A 25,218-nucleotide genomic window follows, 5' to 3' on the forward strand; every position below is an offset into this window, starting at 1 on the left:
CGAATGTCGATGTAGATCGACGTAAAAGTCGCATCAAATCCGCCTTGGCCACATTGGAAAAAATCAGATTTGGGTCTGATTCAGGACCACACATGGAAGTGGCCCAGATTTGAGTGTTCACACTACTCCTGAAGAAGTCTGACCTGGTCACTTGACCCCAAAAAAATCGTATTTGGGCCACTTTTACCTGCAGTGTGAACATGGCCTAAAGTGGCCCAAATCAGATCTGGGCCACTTCCATATGTGGTCCTGAATCAGACCCAAATCTGATTTTTTTCCAATGTGGCCTCAGTGTGAACAGCCAAGGCGGATTTGATGCGACTTTTATGTCGATCTACATCGACATTCGTGATACATGATATGTTTGATGATACAATACTTCCTCCATAACCTCGCCAACTTTTTAGCGCGACGGCGTGCTGCGTGTGACGCCATCGTTATTGTTCGTTTGCGCATGTGGGTCACACAGGTATCTGATATAGGCCACATTTTAAAAGGTAATGTGAACAGCCAAACAAAAAAAATCAGATCTGAGCAACTGAGCGTTAAGACTTGCCGTGTGAACGTTTTTCTATGTTGTTACTTTTTATGAAAATCTCAGCTAGAAGCCTCGGCCCATGTTTGCCGAGGTTTAACGTCTCAGCTAGCATGACAGAAAATCTTAATTCAATCTTAATCTTAAAAAAAAAAAAAGTACAAGAGTGAGTGTATGCACATGCTTGATCCTCTCCATCGTTTCTGTTTTCCCTGCTGTCTTGGCTTCTAATCATCGTATTTTATACAACCGATCCCACAAAACACCTCACTTAACTTTCACATCATGCTATTTGCGATCACCATAGCGACCTCCTCATCTCCCTTAGCAAAAGGGACCACACAAACAAAAACAAATCTCTGGATACTCCAGGAACGCTAACCACTCGACCTCTAAAAAGGCTCCAGGGATGTAAATAAACCTAAAACCAAACATTCAGATCTGCAGTACAGTACATATGAGTGCGGGCCCAAAAATTAAACACATCATTCATCACTTCAGAGCGACTAAGTGTTGTGTGATGATGAAACCTCAAGAGCTGAGCAGTCTGTTTTTCTGTTTTCAGAAGAGGATACATGAGGAAATGATCTGGTGAAGGAAAACCAAAACTTTTCCTTTCAGCTTTGAAATATCGCAAATGCCAGATGATTGTACACTGAACCGTTATAGAGTCCGGGCATAAAGCATAAAGTGATGGGACATTTGATTTTGGTGTATTTCTGCCTAGTTATGATAGTTATTTGAGAATTTGGTAGATGTGACTCTAGCAGTATACAGTTTGTTGTGCTTATTACAGGGCTGCGTACTTTTGAGTTCAGCTTAGAGTGAGATTTGGGGGGGGCGGAGCTTTGGTTATGGGGAGGGGCTTATGAGGGGCGTGGCTTGTTGTGGAAAAAAATACAAAACACAAAATCATTGCATTAGCAGAAGTGCATTAAGTATATATCAGGGCTCTCAAATTTTGTAGACAGGCAAGCGTGACATCTCCAATCTTACCCAATCTTACCCAGATTGTGCTATTTTCTGATTGGCTATTGTGTAGCCTTTTTTTTTTTTTTTTTTTTTTTTGATTGGCTGATAAATGTCAGGCTCGACTAAGAACGGAGACGCGCTTGATTCCTGCCCGGTTCCATAGACACAGCGGTGCGGACTGATACGTTTTGGGCGCTGCGGCTTATTAAATATATGATAAATAGTCAAAAAGTTTTTCTGCGTCAGAAATACGATGTGTGGCGTGAGAAAAGACTCAAATGCGTGACTGTCACTCTCAGTGCGTGATACTTGACAGCCCTGCTATATTGATTGTCAAAGTAGGTATCTGTACAGAATTTCTTGGGAGATTTACAATACATTTGGATGCAGCTCTCACTTGAAGCATGGCTCCAAAAGGAAATGCTTTTGTACTGTTTTTTTTATGATAAAGTTATGTAAAATAATTGCTCAGTGCTGCAAAACAAACAACTCTGCAAATGCTAACTTAATTCTATATAAACTATATAACAACACAGGCCTATTAGTTACTGTCCTAAACTGGACGGAGACACGGAGCGCCCTGTAACTCACAGACCTGCCTGCGTTCACAATTCACAAGGTGCAGATGGGAGGGAGAACGGCTGAATACACAGTTTATGGGGATAAATTTTTATTTCCCTCGCAATTGTCACAAAAAACTCACTAAACTGTCTGTCTGGTCTCTCTGCGCGTTGCTTTGTGTGATCATGCGGCGCGATTTGTTTTTGTCACTGCTGCACGAGTCTGCGTGAGAATATGGGGGTGGGAGCGTGAGAGTTGGGTCAATTGCGTGAGTCTCACGCTGAATGCGTGACAGTTGGCAGACTTGCTTATTATTTCTATGTCCATATACAATTTGTTCTGTCTGTTTGTTTTGTTGAACGTTTAAAGGTCATGTACAGATCTAAATAGACGTAATAGCATAAAGGAAATCTACAAATTCACACACACACACAGACACACACACACCAATTCACACACTCGTACACAAACACGCCAACTCACACACTCAAACACACACCATATTACCACAGCACTCATCTTTATATCCGTATTCACTCAACACAAAACATTCTCAGAGATGACAGAGAAGGCCTTACAGCTGCTTTAAAAATTATCCATAAATCTCTCTCTCTCACTCACACTCACACACACACACACACACACACACACACACACACACACACACACACACACACACACACACAAACACACACACTGAGTTGAGATCACCCCTAGGCCTGAAGATAAGTATGTCTCTTGGCACATACTCTGAAATGTCTGTAAAACATAATTCTCTCTTGTTTGACTTATACAGAAGTGCCATGTTTTTATGATGTACATCGTTAAGCTAAGAGTTAATAAAACTGTAACCTCAGCCTGAAACCCTTTTTAGAGCCCATGCGCCTTCGGTGTCGCCGTTAGCGGCCGTATTACAACCTCGACCCGTAAATCGGGTTCCATCGGCCCAGATCTGATGTAAGCATGAGTGTAATTACAGCCTAGCGGCCCGGCAAAGCCCCCTGAAACTTCAGAGTACATCTCATGGCCTGAGACTTTTACATTTTTCGATGGAAGAGCAACGGTTAAAGTTACATACACGTAGAGGATTACTCTCCCAGTTATTTATGTTCCTGCATGTTATTCAGTAACTACTATCGATTAGTCAGTAAATAAGTCGTGCAGTTACAACAGCGAGGAATGTAACTCTGGACGTGTGAACAGATCCTCACAGCTGATACATTGATCTGAATAATAAACCAACTGCAACATTCATTCATTCATTCATCTCCTACCGCTTATCTGAACTTATCTCAGGCATCATCGGGCATCGAGGCAGGATACACCCTGGAAGGAGTGCCAACCCATCACAGGGCACACACACACTCTCTCATTCACTCACACACACACACACTACAGACAATTTTCCAGAGACACCAATCAACCTACCATGCATGTCTTTGGACCGGGGGAGGAAACCGGAGTACCCGGAGGAAACCCCCGAGGCACGGGGAGAACATGCAAACTCCACACACACAAGGCGTAGGCGGGAATCGAACCCCCAACCCAGGAGGTGTGAGGCGAACGTGCTAACCACTAAGCCACCGTGCCCCAGCATCAGTAATTCACGTCACTAAATTTCCACAATAGGTTTTACTTTAATGTATATATATATATATATATATATATATATATATATATATATATATATATATATATATATATATATATATTAGAATGCTTAAAATATTTAAGATAAGTCAAATAAGGACACATTTTCAATTCTATTACGTTTCCAGTAAATCTGCCCGGGCTTTATAGCATTACTGCTGCTTTTCCATGTCCTATGGAAGAAAAAGTAAATAAGCATGTAATTCAAGACAGGATCATGGTGACCCAGGCATGGGCTAGACTACCTTCCACAGACATGTATCAGGATTGATGGGTGACATTTATAGCTATGAGAAATTGAGGAGGGAGATAGAGAAAGAGAAGGAGAGAGAGAGAGAGAAAGAGAGAGAAAGATGGGGAACAGTGGCGAGAAAGTTTCTTAAAGACAAATTGAAAAAATGGAAAAGCTCACAAAGAAGAGTAGCAGTATCAGTTGATGCAGATGTTGATTGAGAGCTACATTTACATTTTAACAGATGTTATGAAAACACTGAGCCACGGAACGAACACGATCGGTTGGATTAGAGCCGTCTGGAGTGTCTCCGTGGCCAAGGATGAGGGAATTCTTAGTGCAGAGGTGCTTCAGGATTAACTATAAATGCAGCTGCAAATGCTAAAATAAATCATGAAAGTTTAAGAGTGAGTATTTGAGTAGGTTTTGTATACAGTAGTATTGCTCTTATACACAGAGATTGTGACAGACAGTGACCACAAAATTCAGCAGTGTTTATGTTCATCATATTAGATAGAGTGTGTGCTGCTCTACGGTCTTTACTCCTGTTGGCAGTCGCTGATTGGGTCACTGCGTGTTTACATAACGTTTAACTTTTCTTAAATTTGTCACATCGCTGGACACGCCCAGCGTTTAACTGAATGTTCTCCAGTCAGATTGTTGCTGTGAGTTCAACCCACAGACTAGCGTGTGTGTGTGTGTGTGTGTGTGTGTGTGTGTGTGTGTGTGTGTGTGTGTGTGTTGAGATTTGCATCATTATGCAATGTTATGGTATATTAAAACAAAATTTTATGCTATGTTAATACAAAAATCTCACAAAGATACAATTGTGTGTCTGTGTCTGTGTGTGTGTGTGTGTGTGTGTGTGTGTGTGTGTGTGTGTGTGTGTGTGTGTGTGTGTGTGTGTGTGATCACATTGACATCTTTGCCTATTAGTGCAATCGTGCTCTATAAGCATACGAATGCTGTCTGAGTGTTTTGTGTGTGTGTGTGTGTGTGTGTGTGTGTGTGTGTGTGTGTGTGTGTGTGTGTGTGTGTGTGTGTGTGTGTGTTGAGATTTGCATTATAATGCAATGTTATGCTATGTTAATACAAAATTTTATGCTATGTTAATACAAAAATCTCACAAAGATACAATTGTGTACACACGTGTGTGTATGTGTGTGTGTGTGTGTGTGAGTGTGTGAGTGTGCGTGTGTGTGTGAGAGAGAGAGACATCACATTGACATCTTTGCCTGTTAGCACAATCGTGCTCTATACACATACGAATGCTGTCCGAGTGTGTGTGTGTGTGTGTGTGTGTGTGTGTGTGTGTGTGTGTGTGTGTGTGTGTGTGTGTTTGTGTGTATATCAGTATGGGGATATTTAACATGTCTATGTTGTGTGACTTGGAGTGTTTGTACATACTTTAGAAATGGTACTAACATTCAGTCTAAGCCCTAAGCACACACGCACTGCCGTCATCAGCAGTATAGCTGTCATACAGACACACCTCACCACTATCTCACACATCTGTCTGAACTGCCCAACCACAGTTACTCTTCTCCTTGTGACCAGGATCCTAAAACTCTTCCCTTCTTCTCTTGCTCATACTATTCCAACATCCTGTCTTCGTTGTAATCATCTGTGTTCCTCTTTTTAAAACAGAGACTTTGCTTAAGAACAAATAATGCCTGTGCTTTCTAATCCCCTTCAACCCTCTGCTCACCTACAAGTCATCACATGCTATAATTATAGGCTATATAGGCTAATCTAGTCAATAGACACATAAAAAAAGTGGGTTGGCTTTTTTCATCTAGGACATTTCTGGTTTGTACTTTCTTTGGTTATTGTATTATTGTTGTTTTTATACTTATTCTTGTTTTTGTTTTTTTTATTGTATTGGACTTGTTTGCCTGCTCAGCGTTTTCCCATGTTTTGGCGTGGTTTGTTATTCAATTGAGAACATTTATTTTGGTTTTGTACTGTTGCTATGTTGTTTTTTTATTATTTTTTTTTAGTTTTTTTCCATGATGAATTGGCATGATTTACAAAAAAACACTGAACAACATCCACCAAAACACCTGCAGCCATTTCAGCACACCTTCCAGCTCAGGAGATTACATTACTTCTCTGTTGCACTGCCACATTGCCGTTTCCCAGCATCTTTACTCTTTTATTATTTTTACCTTACACTTCTAACAGTCTTTTGGACAAAGTGTTGGTATCCCTGGCATCTTTGGCTACATTCATTCATTCATTCATTCATTTCCTACCGCTTTATCCGAACTTCTCGGGTCACGGGGAGCCTGTGCCTATCTCAGGCGTCATCGGGCATCGAGGCAGGATACACCCTGGACGGAGTGCCGACCCATCACAGGGCACACACACACTCTCATTCACTCACACACTACGGACAATTTTCCAGAGATGCCAATCAACCTACCATGCATGTCTTTGGGCCGGGGGAGGAAACCGGAGTACCCGGAGGAAACCCCCGAGGCACGGGGAGAACATGCAAACTCCACACACACAAGGTGGAGGCGGGAATCGAACCCCCAACCCTGGAGGTGGGGTTCAGTCGGTGTTCCAGTTCATCACAAAGGTGTTCAGTGGGGTTGACTCAGAGTCAGGGCTCTGTGCAGGACACTCGAGGTCTTCCGCTCCAACATTAACACACCGTGTCTTCATGAAGCCCTTTGGCCATGTAGATTATCTCTCATCTTCTCTGCTTAACGGTTGAAGCAGAATTACATCAAATAGCAGCTACGAACTTGAAATTAAAATGCTGTAATTTCTAATATGGAGGCTGGAGGAATCTGTCAAACAACAGAAAGTATAAGCACAGACCAAAGCTGAATCAACCACCCACGCTAAAAACAATGATTCCTTGTCCACTGGACTCTAGCCACTTCCTTTACCGTATGTGGACATGTGGACAGACCCCCAGCTTATAGCATCCTCTCTATCTTCAAATCAAATGCTGACAGGAGCTTCTGATTAAAGAAGGGGATCTATCATGTCCTCCTTTTTCTATAGCTACATGAGACATTTGCTGTTGACTGAATATACCTCTGGGTCCTTGCAAGCTCTCACCACTTTTATACTGTTGCTCTTCAGGGTGTTTTTTTCTTTTCTTTTTTTACTCCTTTTTATTGTGCGTTTTTGTTCTTAACTCACCCTCACTCTTGTGTGTTTTTTTATTCTTGGGTGTTACTAATTCCTCATGTGACTCGTTGTGTTTCCCATAACACCACAGGCTCTGCCTAAACATCCCCACAACAGCAAAATCTTCCATGTTACTAAGGGTCTTATTAGATGGTTTCCATGGCCAAGTACAGGTCAAAGGGATATTTGAGGCTTCAGGAATAATCTGAGGAGTGTAATGGTGTGAAGACGTCAAAGTATGAATCCTGCACAAATTAAAAATAACTTTTAAAAGTGATGTAACCCTCACTACTAGTACGTGGTACACTAAACTTGTGACAAACAGCTGCTGTGTCCATACAACAATTCTGCACCTGTAAAACAGGTGGGTATAGATGGCTAGGTTCCACCCAGGGCAAGTGATGAGTCTACACCTGCATGAAGGTAAAACAATGACATCGTGTATGTGTCAGCGAATGTTAGGATTTTGTGTAAGTCTGGTTAATATCTATTGACATACGTAGTGCATTTGCACAAGTCTTAGCAGCAAGAGCAGTGGTACGAGTAAGCAATAACAGAGGTAGGAGAAGTAATAGTAGGAATTGGAGAAGTAGTAGCATTACTAGTGACAGTAACAGTAGTAACAGCAGTAATAGTAACAGGCGCAGAAGTAGAAACAGTAAAAGTAGCATTAAAGGCGGGGTCTCCGATATTTGAGAAACGCTTCAGAAAACTGTGTCGGGACGACAAGCTAAACACAAATCAAAACAAACGTGTAGCCAATGAGCAGAAAGGGGCGGGGCTTGTCGATATGCGGCGGAGAGAGAGTTCGGTGCGCATGTGTGACGTTAGCAGAAAGCGGTTTTAACATCGACATGGAGGATAAAAACAAAGAAAGAAAGAGAAGAAAGACTTACGATAAGGCAAGAAGTAGGACGTGTTAATATAGGATCAGCTTTCCAGCGCTGGAGAGAACTGAAGGAGCAGGAAGTCGGCCACATATTCACAGGTCGGAGTTTCCCGAGTCGATAACTCCTGAGCTAAACGCTGTTACTACACAAAACGCGGTTGTAGCTGCCTCTCTACATTACTACGATAGAAAAGAGGTGTTATTTGTGTAGTAACAGCGTTTAGCACAGGAGTTATTGACTCGGGAAACTCCAACCTGTGAATATGCGCACATGCACACATGCGCACTAAACACTCTCTCCGCCCTTATTGACAAGACCCGCCCCTTCCTGCTCATTGGCTACACGTTTGTTTTGTTTTTTGTTTTCTTTGGTGGACTAACGCCGTTTTCAGAAGCATTTCTCAAATATCGGAGACCCTATCTTTAACAGCATTAGTAGCAACAGAAGTAAAAGTACTAACAATAACAGTAGCAGCAACAGTAGTAGTAGTAGTAGTAGTAGTAGTAGTAGTAGTAGTAGTAGTAGTAGTAGTAACAGTAGTAGTAGTAGTAGTAGTAGTAGTGAGAGTAGTAGTAACAGTAGTAGTAGTAGTAGTAGTAACAGTAGTAGTAACAGTAGTAGTAGTAGTAGTAGTAGTAGTAGTAGTAGTAATAAGAGTAGTAGTAACAGTAGTAGTAAAAGTAGTAATAGTAACTAACAGTAGTAGTAACAGTAAAAGTAGAAGTAACAGTAACAGTAGCAGTAACTAACAGTAGTAGTAGTAGTAGTAGTAAGAGTAGTAGTAACAGTAGTAGTAGTAGTAACAGTAGTAGTAACAGTAGTAGTAGTAGTAGTAGTAGTAGTAGTAGTAGTAGTAACAGTAGTAGTAGTAGTAAGAGTAGTAGTAACAGTAGTAGTAGTAGTAGTAGTAGTAGTAGTAGTAACAGTAGTAGTAGTAGTAGTAGTAACAGTAGTAGTAACAGTAGTAGTAGTAGTAGTAGTAATAAGAGTAGTAGTAACAGTAGTAGTAGTAGTAGCAGTAACTAACAGTAGTAGTAACAGTAGTAATAGTAACTAACAGTAGTAGTAACAGTAAAAGTAGAAGTAACAGTAACAGTAGCAGTAACTAACAGTAGTAGTAGTAATAGTAACTAACAGTAGTAGTAACTAACAGTAGTAGTAACAGTAGTAGTAACAGTAGTAGCAGTAACAGTAACAGTAGCAGTAACTAACAGTAGTAGCCATAACAGTAATAGTAACAGCAGAAGCAGTAACTAACAGTAATAGTAGTAACAGTAACAGTAGTAGAAATAGTAATAGTAGTGGTAACAGTAACAGTAGTAACTAAAAGTAATAGTATTAGTAATAGTAGTGGTAACAGTAACTAACAGTAATAGTAATAGTAGTGGTAACAGTAACAGTAGCAGTAACTAACAGTAATAGTAGTAACAGTAACAGTAACAGTAATAGTAATAGTAGTGGAAACAGTAACAGTAGTAACTAACAGTAATAGTATTAGTAATAGTAGTGGTAACAGTAGCAGTAACTAACAGTAATAGTAATAGTAGTGGTAACAGTAACTAACAGTAATAGTAATAGTAATAGTAATAGTAGTGGTAACAGTAACAGTAGCAGTAACTAACAGTAATAGTAGTAACAGTAACAGTAACAGTAATAGTAATAGTAGTGGAAACAGTAACAGTAGTAACTAACAGTAATAGTATTAGTAATAGTAGTGGTAACAGTAGCAGTAACTAACAGTAATAGTAATAGTAATAGTAGTGGTAACAGTAACAGTAGCAGTAACTAACAGTAATAGTAATAGTATTAGAAACAGTAACAGTAGAATTAACAGTAGCAGTAGCTGTGTAACAATTGTAGGTGAAGGTTGTAGCTATATAATTGTCATAATAAAACAAATCAAATACATTTATTTCAAATAAATATCACTCCAGAAAGTCTTTCCATTTACTAGTCCACTTTCAGCCAAACACCAAATCATAAATACTAAATCAACAAAGAACAGTCCTGTTGAAAAGAGGCTCTTGCACAACTCGTACACAATGTAAGCCGCTAAGCTGCACCATTGTCCCAGTGCCACTTCAACTCTAGCATTCAACCCAATCAATCCTACAAGAAAACAAAACAAAGTATGCTTTTTTCTGTTAGGATTCCGGCAGCTGGATTTTGTATATGTTATACTTGTCTCCAGGACGTCTAGTGCATAATAAATTAGAGTAATCGAGTCTCCGGAACACAAAAGCACCAAACCGGTTCATCAGCATCTTCTAGTGCGAGGACAGAGCTACAAATTCAATATTTTAACTGTAAGATAGCAGTTCTTTTTATTTGAAAAACTCGGGTTTATAATGCAAGATCGTATCTTTAGCTTTTAGTTTATAAACTGTGCAGGAGGGACATGGTGGCTTAGCGGTTAGCACGTTCGCCTCACACCTCCGGGGTTGGGGGTTCGATTCCCGCCTCCGCCTCGTGTGTGTGGAGTTTGCATGTTCTCCCCGTGCCTCGGGGGTTTCCTCCGGGTACTCCGGTTTCCTCCCCCGGTCCAAAGACATGCATGGTAGGTTGATTGGCATCTCTGGAAAATTGTCTGTAGTGTGTGAGTGAATGAGTGTGTGTGTGTGTGCCCTGCGATGGGTTGGCACTCCGTCCAGGGTGTATCCTGCCTCGATGCCCGATGACGCCTGAGATAGGCACAGGCTCCCCGTGACCCGAGGTAGTTCGGATAAGCGGTAGAAAATGACTGACTGACAGACCGCGCAGGAGTTTCCACTCCAGAATTTATTTTTTAAACCAACCCTTTAAATATGTGTTTTCTCTCCAGCTGATGTTAATTCTCATGCATTTAGATAATAACGTTGGCTAGACACTTTGCAAGTGTTTCAAATCTTCGTGGATCTTCTGGCAATTCTTATAAGCGTACAGAAGTTTGTGAAGGTTTTAATGAAATGACACATTTTCTACAGAAATTTCAACAGCGCTTTCGTATTTTCATTGAACTGTACAGCAGATCCACAGACGCTGAGGATCACGTGGTACCAGGAGAAACAGCTCAAAACAAACACAAAACACACACAGGAAGAAAAACCCCAAACCACCAGAACTGTTATTAAAGCAATGCTTCGGACATGATGTCATGACCGTGAGCTACTGCTAAACAAACAACAGCAGGTAAGCAAACAGAATGAGCAGTTTCTTCAAAACTTCAGAGGTGGAGCCACTGATGATGCGTTCAAAGCCCAGGTTGGTTAAAGAACAGTTCTATGTGTGTAACCTTGAGTTATGTTGCATTTAGTATGACATCATGCAATTTTGGCATGACAAAATGCTCATTTGTGCACATGACAAGAATTTACAGAGTAAATGGAGTGTGGAAGACATTTCTCTCGGACTACACAGGATTCGGTAGAAAAGTTGACCTTGTGATTACTGCTACTTACCTACACTTTATATATATATATATATATATATATATATATATATATATATATATATATATATATATATATATATATATATATATAAGGATATATATATATATATATATATCTCACTCACTCATTCATTCTCTACCGCTTATCCGAACTACCTCGGGTCAAGGGGAGCCTGTGCCTATCTCAGGCGTCATCGGGCATCGAGGCAGGATACACCCTGGACGGAGTGCCAACCCATCGCAGGGCACACACACACTCCCATTCACTCACACAATACGGACAATTTTCCAGAGATGCCAATCAACCTACCATGGCCCTCAAACCTCCAGGGTTGGGGGTTCGATTCCCGCCTCCGCCTTGTGTGTGTGAGTTTGCGTGTTCTCCCCGTGCCTCGGGGGTTTCCTTCGGGTACTCCGGTTTCCTCCCCCGGTCCAAAGACATGCATGGTAGGTTGAATGGCATCTCTGGAAAATTGTCCGGAGTGTGTGAGTGAATGAGAGTGTGTGTGTGTGTGTGTGTGTGTGCCCTGTGATGGGTTGGCACTCCGTCCAGAGTGTATCCTGCCTCGATGCCCGATGACGCCTGAGATAGGCACAGGCTCCCCATGACCCGAGAAGTTCGGATAGGCGGTAGAAGATGAATGAATTTCTATTTTATCTTTGATTTGTCTTATTATAGGAAAATTCTAGATATATTTGCTTATTTTTAAGATGTTTTGACTTGCAAAAATGACCATTTTTGACAGCGTAACTCCTTCCCACCATTGCCTGAACCAACTACAACTTGTAAGATATACTATGGTCTACCAAAATGGACAAACACTGGACTTCATTCAACATTTTACACACACACACACACACACACACACACACACACACACACACACACACACACACACACACACACACTGTTTAAAACGATTCTAATGGACTCCCGATGTGAAGTATATGCTCTGTTGTTTATCACCACTCGATACCAGGACCTTTTTTTGTCTGATCGCTTCTGTGTTTCTCAGTTTCTGTATTTAGCCTTGTGTTTGTATTGTTGCTGATCGCCTGACCCCCTTCCCTGTCCACGAACTTCATTTTGCCTCATGTTTTCTGAATCTGTCTGCCTTAACGCTACTAAAACTGCTTTATCTAATGTTAGCAATTTCCCCTCATGAGCCTCTTCTTTCCTGACATTAATAATAAAAGTCTTTTATTTTTAAACACCTTCTAAGCAAACATTTGTCTGGGCTAAACCCTCAACACTAATCCTTATCAGGTCTGCATGAAATATGAACAGCTGTAAGACAGTACAGTATATCTGCTTAGCCTAGATCTGAACTCTGGGGTATTTTTTCAGACGATGCCCTCTAGCTCTCTGCTAAGTCTGCTAAGCTCTCTGAAAGTCTGACCGACAAACCTGAATCATCTTATTGTCCTATCGTAGTATCGAGCTGTTCGTGAGTCAGGAGCAATTCATTCTTAAAAAAAAAACCAACACAAATTTAAACTCAGTTATTAGAACGAGACCGACTAGCTTCATGGTGCTAGGGTTCAGGACACTACTAAAGAGCTGTAGGCTATCTTTGGAGGAGTCTGTCATTTTATTCTAACACATAATTTACTGTAATCTCCCAGGCACAGCTCAAAATCAGACAGACAAAGCTGTGAGCATAGAATTGTTTACACAATTCATTCGTTCATTCTTTACAGTCACAAGATCCGACTCCATCCCAGTCGCACCACGTGATCGTGTTATGTTCGTCACTGCCAAAAAACAAAACCCTCGAACAATTAAATTAAATCATTCATTCATCTTCTACCGCTTATCCGAACTTCTCGGGTCACGGGGAGCCTGTGCCTATCTCAGGCGTCATCGGGCATCGAGGCAGGATACACCCTGGACGGAGTGCCAACCCATCACAGGGCACACACACACTCATTCACTCACACACACTACGGACAATTTTCCAGAGATGCCAATCAACCTACCATGCATGTCTTTGGACCGGGGGAGGAAACCGGAGTACCCGGAGGAAACCCCCGAGGCACGGGGAGAACATGCAAACTCCACACACACAAGGCGGAGGTGGGAATCGAACCCCAACCCTGGAGGTGTGAGGCGAACCTGCTAACCACTAAGCCACCGTGCCTCCGAACAATTAAATTCAGTAACTTAAATTGATGAGTTAGTGTGAAGTAGTGTGTAAATTCTCACCTCCAGGTATTAGACAAAAGGTTTAAAGGATTATCAAGTACTGGAATTGAATGTTCTGTCCAATTTAACAGTTTTGCTAATTACGTATACTGTGTACAATGTCTGTGATCACACAAAAAGCAGCTTTACTTAAAAAAATGACTCCTATTGAAGGAAAAGTAGTAAACTATAGAATGTGTGTGTGTGTGTGTGTGTGTGTGTGTGTAGTACAGTGTAGTGTGAGGTTAGTGAAAGTTGGGTCATTATACAGCAATGTTAATGCAAAAATCATTGGGAAAAACCTTACAGATAGATAGAATGTGTGTGTGTGTGTGTGTGTGTGTGTGTGTGTGTGTGTGTGTGTGTGTGTGTGTGTGTGTGTGTGTGTGTGTGTGTGTGTGTGTGTGTGTGTGTGAAATCTTAGCCGTCTATCCCATCTTGTTACCGCGAGCAATTGCATGAAGCATTTTTAGAATCGAGATGGGGATCCCCTGCTAAGATTTGGCAACACTATCAAAGTGTTTGCCCAAGGGAAATGAGTGATAAAATAGGGAGGAACCATTAAAAGGAAAATAATGAAGAAACATATGATACACTCACACCCCAGCACACGTGTCCGTATGCTCGGAGAATTCACATGTTTTCTTCAAAGGAGAAGTAGATCTTCCTCTTCACTTTGTTTCCAATAAGTTTTACAATAATGGGAAATGTTTTCTCCTGCTGTGTGCCTGGCTGGTGCTTATTTCTCTCTGTGTGTGTGTGTGTGTGTGTGTGTGTGTGTGTGTGTGTGTGCGCGTGTGTGCGTGTGTGCGTGTGTGTGTGTGTGTGTGTGTGTGTGTGTGTGTGTGTGTGTGAAATCAAGTCAAGTCAAGTCAAGTAGCTTTTATTGTCATTACAACCATATCTAGCTGTTGTTACAGTACACAGTGAAATGAGACGACGTTTCTCCAGGATCATGATGCTACATAACACAAAGACAGAGCTATAAGGACTTAGTAAGTAGTCTTAGCCACATAAAGTGCATCTCTGTAACCTGCGGCAAACAGTGCAGGACAAGACAAACTAGACAGAAAGACCAATCTATCAATCAATATTGCGTGTGTGTGTGTGTGTGTGAAGTGACATATGTGTGTGTGTGTGTGTGTGTGTGTGTGTGTGTGTGTGTGTGTGTGTGTGTGTGTGTGTGTGTGTGTGTGTGTGCGTGTTTTATTAAGCTAACTCCTAGACACTGATCTTATACCCGTCTCTAGATGGCATCTGATTGCATCGAGTTTCTCTCAACATTGTACACCATGTACACCATGTGGCCAAAAGTATGTGGACATCTGACCATAGGCATAACACCACCATAGGCTTTAACACAGTCGGGCCTCCTTTCTATGTTATAATAACATAGATGGCTTAATAAGACAACATATATATATATGCCACAGATGCCACAGATGCTCCACCAGATTATTCATTCATTCATTCATTTTCTACCGCTTATCATCTGGGAAATTTAGAGGCCACTGGAACTCTCTGTCATGTTCCTCAAATCTTACCTGTAGAATGTTTGCAGTTGGTCATGGAGCATTATCCTGCTGTACGAGGACACTGACACCATTAGGGAACAATGTTGCCATGAGGGGCTGTATGTATTCTACAAAATAAATGCAGGACCCCAGGTCTCTAAAACATCACACTGCTTTCAGCTGCTCACCTTCTTTCCATAGTGCATCCTGGGTGCCATCTCTTCACCAGTAAGTCACACACACACACACACACACACACACACACACACACACACACACACACACACACACACACACACACACACACACATTCACACACCTGGTCATTGACATGATGTTAAAAAATCCTCAGACCAGACCTCCTTCTTCCATCGCTCCATGGTCTAGTTCTGATGCCCCTGTGCACCTTGTAGGAGCTTTGCGTGTTGTTCAGGAGTCATCATGGTCACTCTGACCGCTCTGCAGCAGCTGTGTTGCTTTGTGTGATCTGACTCCTGTATATCAGTGTTTCAGTCATTTGTGCTACAGAATCCCCTCTTCTGTGGGATCGGACCGGACGAGCCAGCCTTCACTCCACACACACACACACGTCGATGATCCTTGAGCCTCGGTGACCCTCTATGTGCTTCACTGGTTGTTCTTCTTTGGAGCACTTTTGGTATTTTTCTAACCACTGCATACCGGGAACACAACACAAGACCTGCTGTTTTAGAGAAACTCTGACTCAGTCATCTAAACATCACAATGTGGACCTTGTCAAAGTCACTCAGATTCTTACACTCGCCCATTTTCCTGCTTCCAACACATCTAACTAGTTCCTGTACGTTTCCATTAGCAATGTACACTTATTGTTAATTAAAATCATTTGAATCTTCTTTCAACTCTATGCAAGTTTTTACTGTATCGTATTGAAGTTGTAACTTGCGATTTATAACAAGAAAAATCGAAAGAAAAATATCCTAACAAACCGAAAATCTTACTTAGGATCTCAGATGTAGTCTTTTTCAACTGTGCTTAGCAAGTGACGTTAAATCCACATGGCTAATCTCAGAGTTTTAATGTACATACAAGCGCCTTTAGTCAACATACCGACATATTTGCTTATTAGTCTTATAACATTGACTATACAATTCACTGTTTTGGCGAAGAAAATATACTGTACATCTCTCCTCACAGTTAGCTGGCTAGCTTGTTGATAAGAAAAGACAAACATGGAGGTTGAAAATGTTCTAATCTAATCTAACATAACTTATTATGAACAGGTTCCGATACCAGTTCTGTGGTATAACTAATGAGAAAAGTGACTAAATATGCAAAGAGCTTTCAACGCAGTGGAGTGTGTTATTGCATGTTGGCCTCAAGACCTTTTAGTTCAATTATTTCCTATGCACTCACTTCTATCGGCTTTTATAAGTAGCAGCTGAGGTTTCAAGGCAATTAACAATTGCATTTATTGTGTGTGTGTGTGTGTGTGTGTGTGTGTGTGTGTGTGTGTGTGTGTGTGTGTGTGTGTGTGTGTGTGTGTGTGTGTGGTGGGGTGTCCAGGTCCAAGTAAATAAGATTTATTTTTATAAATGATTATAATGATTATGTTCCTAAAGGGAGGAATCTTTCTACTTTGACTCCAGTGTAGAGCCTGAATGAACACGTTAAACACAGCACTGGAAATGAACAGACACACACGTACATGCACATATCAATTGCAGGCTGTTTTGAATGAAAAGCAAACACTGTTTTTCTCTCTGTAGTTGTAGGGCTCTTTGGAAAACAAAACAAAACAAAAAAAAAACAATTCAGCGACAATAAAACTCATTTTTCATCATCCATATTGTTATTGTCTTTTTTTTTTCTTGAACCAAAAGAAACAGCACCACCTACTGTCTCAAGTTCAAAAATACAAAGTATGATCTAAAATGGAGGCTGATTTCTTTGTAGCCCAGACGGTAGATTCAAGCCAGTCGTGTCAGCAGATTACACTCCCGAGATTTTATGTGCATTTGAGCTAAATTAGTAAAGCATAGTTACGCAACAATAACATCATCAGCAGTGGCTAATTAATACAATAGTAAGCTAATAAACATGAACGATCTGGATTACTTTTTTTTTCCGCTTTAATGCTCCCCTTCTATCGGAAGATGCTGATGAGGTGTATTCCAATCCACACGTTCAATATTGGTGCAGGTTTTATGCCAAATCTACCCCTGACCAACTCTCCAAATTTACCCAGGCATGGAACCGATACTGGAAGTGCAAAGGCAGTGAGGTGATTCAATGTCTGGGAATCATACATGGGTCACGGCACCACAAGCAACCCACTGGTCATCCTGGCACATGCTTTCATAATGATTTTTTTAAATTGACATGGGATAAATATCAATAACCAAACTAGGTTTTGTGTGATTTGAAAGCAAGTGCAGCTTTTCTGTTCCCTGTGTTTGCAACGAAGAATAAACACGGCATGTTAATTGAACCGAAACACTCCATTACCAATGATGATGGATAAGAGCCTTTCTGATGATGACGGTGTTCTTATGGGTACTGTAGGTGTAATAGTTTAATGCCAATGATGTGATCCCTGTAATACAAGCATCAAGTAAGTGATATGTAGAACACACACACACACACACACACACACACACACACACACACACACACACACACACACACACACACACACACACACACACACACTCAGTTTCACAGAACACATACCACACTGGTATTAATCTATAGTAACATCCTCATAACCCCATCCATCCAGGACACAAGCTGTTCCTCGGCCCCACAACAAGCTCGTAGCTAACATAACACGATCTCTCCACACTTGCAAATGACTGGGTTTAAAGTTTTAAAGATTAGGAAGAGGTCATCCATCATAATGTTTTTTGGGCCCCACAGAAGAACAAACTAACAGTGTTTCATTTCATTTCAAAGAAAAAAGAGCTTCATATAATAATAAAAAATAAATAAAAACGTCCTCGTGGGCTATTACTTACAGCTGTGGTAAATGATAGTCTAAGTACTAAGTCCCTTACCTCCACTTTACCTCCGTGGTTGAGGCTTGTCTGGTATGCTGGAGACTACTTAAGAAAACATTCACAGGATTTAGATATTTAGTGTACACTGATTATGTTTGTACACTGACTTTGATGCATTATACCCACTATAATAATTTCCATGTTGAAAGTATGAACCATGTATTACATATATAATGAATGTTCTGCAAACATTTGCTATGGTTCTGTTAGTAGTAATAATATAGAACAACTAACTTGCTGCACGGTCATTTAGAAATAATATCCTTTTTCTATTAGCATTTAACTCATTCTTTTTGTTTTGACAATTGAATTACGGTACTTATATGTTTCCCTTGGAAAAAAAAAATCATATGATTTAACGTCCAACCAAAGTCACTAAGAGAAATAAAATTAATTAAAAACATCGATATCACATAACTCACAAACTCAACACCCTCAGCAAAGTTCTACGTAGACAGATATAAAATATCCGCTGTAGACTTTTTTTATAGAGAGAGCAGATGTGAAGCAAAGCCACAGACTATGTAATAAAGCAATGTCTTTAAAAAATAACATTGAATAATACTTCTTCTTCTTCTTCTTCTTTCGGCTTTTCCCTTCAGGGGTCTCCACGGCGAATCGTCTCTCTCTACCTATCCCTATCTTCTGCATCCCCAACACTTGCACCCACTAGCTTCATATCCTCATTAATTACATCCATATACCTCCTCTTTGGCCTTCCTCTTTGCCTCCTGCCTGGTAGCTCCATGTCCAACATTCTCTTACCGATATACTCCCTCTCCCTCCTCTGAACATGTCCAAACCATCTGAATCTGTCCTCACTAACTTTGTCCCCCAAACGTCCAACATGAGCTGTCCCTCTGATGTACCCGTTCCTAATCCTGTCCAATCTTGTCACTCCCAAAGAGAACCTCAACATCTTAACATTGAACAATTACATTCAACTAATATCTAATACTTAATTAATGTTACAATGTTCTATACTTTTTTTATTATTATTATATTTCATTAGGAATTATAAGGTTCCTTATGACTCATGAGTCATTTAAGTGGATATTTTAAGATATAGATTTTTAATCACAGTGTAATATGCGAGAGCTGGAATTTGGACTGATTTTGTAAGACATATTACAGACATCTCAATTAAAGATAGGAAGTTTTGATAGGAAATCTATGCACAACTACAGTTTTCAAATGACCAAACAAAATGATATAAATGCAGAGAAATGTGTAACTAATACACCAAACAGCAGCAGCTCGCAAATTATGTGATATTATGCGATTATATTTTTGCAATAATTATGAAATAATATCACATAATTATCACACGTGATCCTATGCAAGGCCCAGATGAGTAAACTGGTACATTACTTTAGTTGCTTTTGAATGTAATATGATAAGAAGTATATGTGGATTTTGTGTGGTAATATTCTCTGATACCTTCAGTATTTAGACTGCAGTCAAATAAAAAAGAAATATCTAAGTAATATTAAGTAACGTTATATAACGTTAACGTTTTTTCCTCGTTATAACGATGTGATATTATAGTCCAGGGAGTGATGAATTTAGTGGTTAGTACACAAGGAAAAACAAACACAGCTGTGTGTTTTGGGTTTTTTTTTTTTTTTTACAAATGATTGACATGCCATTTTTAATCATAGAAGGAACTTTTAATAATAGAAAAGTCACTTCTTTTCAGGGTTTGACTTAATATTTTACATTAAGTCTAATCCTTAAATCCTATATTTTTGGTGTAGAACATAAGCCTTTAATTAGATGTGAGCTCCTATTCAGTATGTTTTCTGCTCTTCTTATGGAGAGAGAGAGAGAGAGAGAGAGAGAGAGAGAGAGAGAGAGAGAGAGAGAGAGAGAGAGAGAGAGAGGTTAAATTAATTTAAGGTTAAAGTAAAAGAAAGATTTAAAGAGAAAGAGTTAAAGTAAGGAAAGAACATCATGTGCATGAGCTTTATCTAAAACACCGTGTATAATAGAGAACAGAAGCCTTGCTGTGTTTATCTGTCTTTATTTATACATATTTCCTTGAAAGAAATTCAACCATGAGATGCTGGATTCAATTTCTTTCTCTCAGGACTCTGAGAGATTTATGAAAGTGCCTCGTGTTCCGTTCGGTTCTGCGTGCTAGATCTCTAAACCAATATCACGGAGTTTCCTTTTTATCGACACAAACCAGAAGAATGCTGAGGGGAGTAAAATGTGCTGAAGACAGATACACAAAGATCTCTGCTCCTTTGCAAGTTCCGAGACCAATGTCAGAGTTGTTCAGATAACAAAACTTGATCAAATTAAACCTGATCAAAATCTGTGATGCATTCCTGACCTTCCCACGGTACAAGACATATTGACAGATAATCTGTGTTCTATTCTGAACCTCACAGGAGAGCTTTGCTCCATTAGTGAACCCAAAGTTGGGCTTGATTTTCTCATTTGGAAGAAAACAGTGCCATCTAGAGATGTATAACTGTCTACGCAATAATCTCTGAGCATTCATGGACCAAGTAAATCAACTTACCTTTTTCTATATGCTTGAAATATATTTGTCTTTCTTCATTTGAACATACACCGATATCTCAGGTCTACTCAGGGATCGCTGCCTCAGTTAAAAATCTCTAACTTGGACCAAATGACACTGAACAAGACTTAAAGGTGTGGTCTCCGATGTTTGAAAGCCAATGTTGACATATAAAATCACCAAAACAAACACGCCCCTAACCCAAAAAAGCCCCACCCCTGAATCTATTGCTCCGCCCACACATACATACGTAACCCAGGAAACTAATGGAAAGAAATGTGTCTTAATCATAGCTGAAGGGAAGAACAATACGATTGTAGATAAACAAACAAGCAAAAATGACACACAAGCATAATCATGTAAAGGACAAAGGCATATATTAGTTCTGAGTAACAAAACAAAACAGCGTTTAGCTCAGGAGTTATTGACTCGGGAAACTCCAACCTGTGAATATGTGGCCAACTTCCTGCTCCTTCAGTTCTCTCCAGCGCTGGAAAGCTGATCCTATATTAACACGTCCTACTTCTTGCCTTATTGTAAGTCTTTCTTCGCTTTCTTTCTTTGTTTTCATGTTAAAACCTCTTTCTGCTAATGTCACACATGCGCACTGAACACTCTCTCTGCCGCATATTGACAAACCCCGCCCCTTTCTGCTCATTGGCTACACGTTTGTTTTGATTTTTGTTTAGTTTGTCGGCCCAACGCAGTTTTCTGAAGCATTTTTCAAACATCGGAGACCTCACCTTTAACTCAATGCTGATCCTAATACAATACAATAGGTTGGAAATACCAATTTGTACAATTTGTAATCTTAATGGCTTGCACAAAATACCAAAGTCTTATGTGACCTCCACATCATTCCATAGAGGATGGAATTCAGAACCATATGGTCGAAGCTGTGGCCACACTTACGGTGCATGTTTCAGTGAACAAACTGAGGGATCTCAGGCACCATATATGAAAATACATAGTAGTTATGATTTTGTTATCAACCACCACAAACACAAGAGTCCATCATCAAAGGTTCCATCATTACCGTATTTCATTTACTTAACATTCACCTAGGTATACTGCTGTATTTGGATGAATGGCTTCCGGCTGGACAATCCCAACAGCATGTGTTGAGCCAGTAAAAGCAAGGCATGTGCAAAAACATGAGGGTAAAAAGATTGACATTAATATCATATTAACAATCTTTCGATAAAATGTGTTGCTAGTGCTGCTATTATTTTCCAGGAGCTCCTGAGGTGCTATGACAATATCACAGTAGTGTTTTACATCATCTACTAAGGTGGCACAAAGTCCAGAAGAGGACAAATGGTCCAGAAGAGGACAAATGGTTCTGTCTTAAGCGCTACTGGTTCAAGACTGAGCCCATTCAGTCACACACTGTCGCCCGTGTCACAGTAATGATGGGCAAATTTACATTGTGGTGGTTCAACTACTGTCGATTATATGAACTGACATACAGACGTCCAATGTGGTTCGCACAAAGGGCAGATATTTAGGGGCAGGATGCACTAGCACACAATCAGTTAACACACAGACGACCAACCTGTGTTGTGACTTTGGTTCCACCTAATATTAATATTCCCGACAGACCTGATGGGTTGGGTCATCGAAAAGCATCAGTCAGTGTCTTTGTTGGAAGATTTATTCTGTGTTACGCTATAACTGAACACAAAATGTCTATTACATTAATATTACTATAATACTATAGTATTAATAAACCCACTGCTCAATCCTTATGTACTTTATGCAGGACCGTAACCCGGCTCTGCTGTTAAAAGCTAGATTAACCCACTGCGTAAAAGAAGGTCAAACATAGTCTCTAGGGACCTCTTAACATTAAATGGTACAGTATTTAACACTATGTGCTTCATTCGCCTTCTGAATAGCACTAAACAGAGCATGACTCACTGTGATTTCTGAAGTTGGACAGATTTATCAGTTTGTCAGATTTCACACATTTTAGTGAAAATGAGTGATTATGGCCCTCGATAAAGCACAGTATCGGAATCTGTGTCGGTTCTGTCACAATATATAGTTTACATATCGACAGTTAAATCTTACCTTCAGCTCCTCTCCTTTCATATTACCCAAGAAGGTGTGGAGAGGTGGAGAGGAGGACAGAGCACAGTGGAATATGTCAAGTCATGACATGGCTGACATAGTTAGGGGCAACCTATTTATACTGACACTCAATTGCAGAAAGTGCGAGAGAGAGAGAGAGAGAGAGAGAGAGAGAGAGAGAGAGAGAGAGAGAGAGAGAGAGAGAGAGAGAGAGAGAGAGAGAGAGTACCGATCTCCTGTACCAATCTTCTACTAAGTAATCTCAGGATCTGCAATACATTTGGCTCCATTTTTCACCTTTTGACTTTTAGCCATGTTACTCATAGTGATTCAGTTGTACATGTATAGAAAATACAGATGATAGAAACAGCAACGGTAAAAATAGCAAATATTCTATTTCATCAACATTACCATATTGTACAAAGGCTGCTGTGTACAGTACATTATAGGCTTCCGTTAGTCTTGGAGACCAGGTGGAGAGCTCTTGGGGCATTTGTAGCATGTAGCATTTGTAGCAGGTAGTTTTTAGGACTGAACTTGGGAAGTAATACAATTTAGTGCAAAGAATCATATGCATAGAAACTCCACAGAGGGATGACACTGTGAACACTGGACTATCGTGACTGCAATGCTTTAAAACTGTATTACAGTTTACTCTGTTTGCTTGATTGGTTAAGTGCACAAGATAAAATTCTTTCTTGAATTGCAGTCATACTAACATCATAACCTATATCTGTCTCTCTTTTACACACACAAATCTGCATACACACACACACACACACACATTAGTCTTATCTTAGGTCTGTTTAATACCACAGTCACAGAAACCTAATTCATCACTGCTGGAAAAGCAAGAATCATCAGAGTCATTGTTGTGTCTTATATTCACGTTAGCTATATTTTTAATCTGCATTGCTTTTAATTACAGGCAGATAATAGGCAACGGTAATGTCTATGAGTACCTCTGTGCCATTTGAAAGACATCTAGTCACCTTCTTCCAATTGCATGTGGATTTATTTAAGACAATGGAATGTTTTTGTACATATTTACAGTCATAGTACAGATTTAACACATCAACCTGTCGATTTAGTAGTGCTTTTCAAACTATTACTTACAAGCCAATTTTTTTACAAGCCAATTTTTAATATGAGTGAATGGGGGAACGTATTGCTATTTACAAATTGTTTAGCTCATCAGACTATCTTCAAGTGGAACAGGTCTGGAACAGGACCAACAGGGGTCTTAACTGCCTTGCAACGTTCACTCTAAAAATAAATGTTTGTGACAGCGACTTCCAGTATTGGCAAGAGAAATTGTTGGTCCTGCTGTTAAACCCCTGAGCCACAGTTGTTTTATATCACATCTTCTAGCCAAAAGGCAATCTCACTGGCAGTCAACAACATATCAAGTATGCTGATGAATAGCAGACAGGGTTTGTTGGATTGCATATTTTACCAGTTAGACCTGCTAGATTTTCCATTAGCTTCACAGTCTAAATGTTACCATTGTTATAAAAAGCGTTTTTAAAATAATAATTAAAATCCTTCCACTATTGCTTGCTTTTTGAAAAGGATTTGGTACGATTTATTTCCAGCATCAAGCAACAAACTGATCTGTACCTACCTGACCAACGGCTGGGGGTTCCCTGTCACCCTGCATTCTAGAGTAATGGGACTCCCCTCTGCTACCTCTTGGCTCCTCAGCTTCTGGGTGAATCGAGGAGGAGCCATTGACCCGTCCATACAGATCTCACCAACCTGATGCTCATTCCCATCGATTTCCGACTCTGTCTCTGTCTTGCCGTCAAGAGCAGCTCCTTGCTGCACATCTGAAGACAAAGATGCAGATGATGAAGAGGATCGAGCCTGCTGCATTGCCAATTTATGGCTCTTTGGGGACAAGTAACCACTGTCAGGTGAGGAGGAGTCATCATCTTCCTGTTGGTGGTTAGACCCTTTGAAAATAGATGAGAGCTCCTCGATGAAGGTGGCAGCACGGCTGCAAAACTCGGTTGTGGAAGCCGCTCGTTCATTGACCTCCAGACCTCCATGGACCAACCGTGGACGCTCTTGCTTGTAAACAGGCATGCTGGGCTTATGGTTGGCTGGGGGTTCTGGCCCTGTACGGGCCTGAGTGGGTTTGTTGAGCTGGACATTTTGACTGGATGTAACCTTGATGGAAGTAGCTTCAGCTGGATTTGATGATGCCATTGCAACAGAATTAGGTAGCGTAGTGCGTTTGGTTGGCAAATGAAGAGGTTGATTCTCTGCTGTGGTTAAATGCTGAGGGGTGGAGTTTAGGGGATTGGGCGGGGAGTAGAGTGCTGGCTCAATTTCACTGGGTAAAGAAGCAGGAACTGGCAGATCAGAGTCATCACTTGGATCACCTGCATCACTCATGGCCTCTAGAGCCAGGTCCAGACTACGGCTAATCTCATCCTGACTTAGGAAGGCAGAGAGT

General features: G+C 40.5%; 1 protein-coding gene across 3 annotated transcripts in view; it reads right to left on the reverse strand.

Moving 5' to 3' along the window:
• The window catches only part of palld (palladin, cytoskeletal associated protein), a 95,792-nt gene that overhangs the window by 68,100 nt on the left and 2,474 nt on the right, over positions 1 to 25,218 (reverse strand). For all 3 annotated transcript variants that reach the window (XM_047801585.1, XM_047801586.1, XM_047801584.1), the window contains exon 2: positions 24,382 to 25,218. This exon is cut by the window's right edge and continues 162 nt beyond it. In XM_047801585.1, the coding sequence (XP_047657541.1) occupies positions 24,382 to 25,218 (837 nt within the window). The remainder of the gene's footprint in view (positions 1 to 24,381) is intronic.

The sequence above is a fragment of the Tachysurus fulvidraco genome, chromosome 16, assembly GCF_022655615.1.
Source record: "Tachysurus fulvidraco isolate hzauxx_2018 chromosome 16, HZAU_PFXX_2.0, whole genome shotgun sequence".
In the NCBI taxonomy this organism is placed as follows: Eukaryota; Metazoa; Chordata; class Actinopteri; order Siluriformes; family Bagridae; genus Tachysurus; species Tachysurus fulvidraco.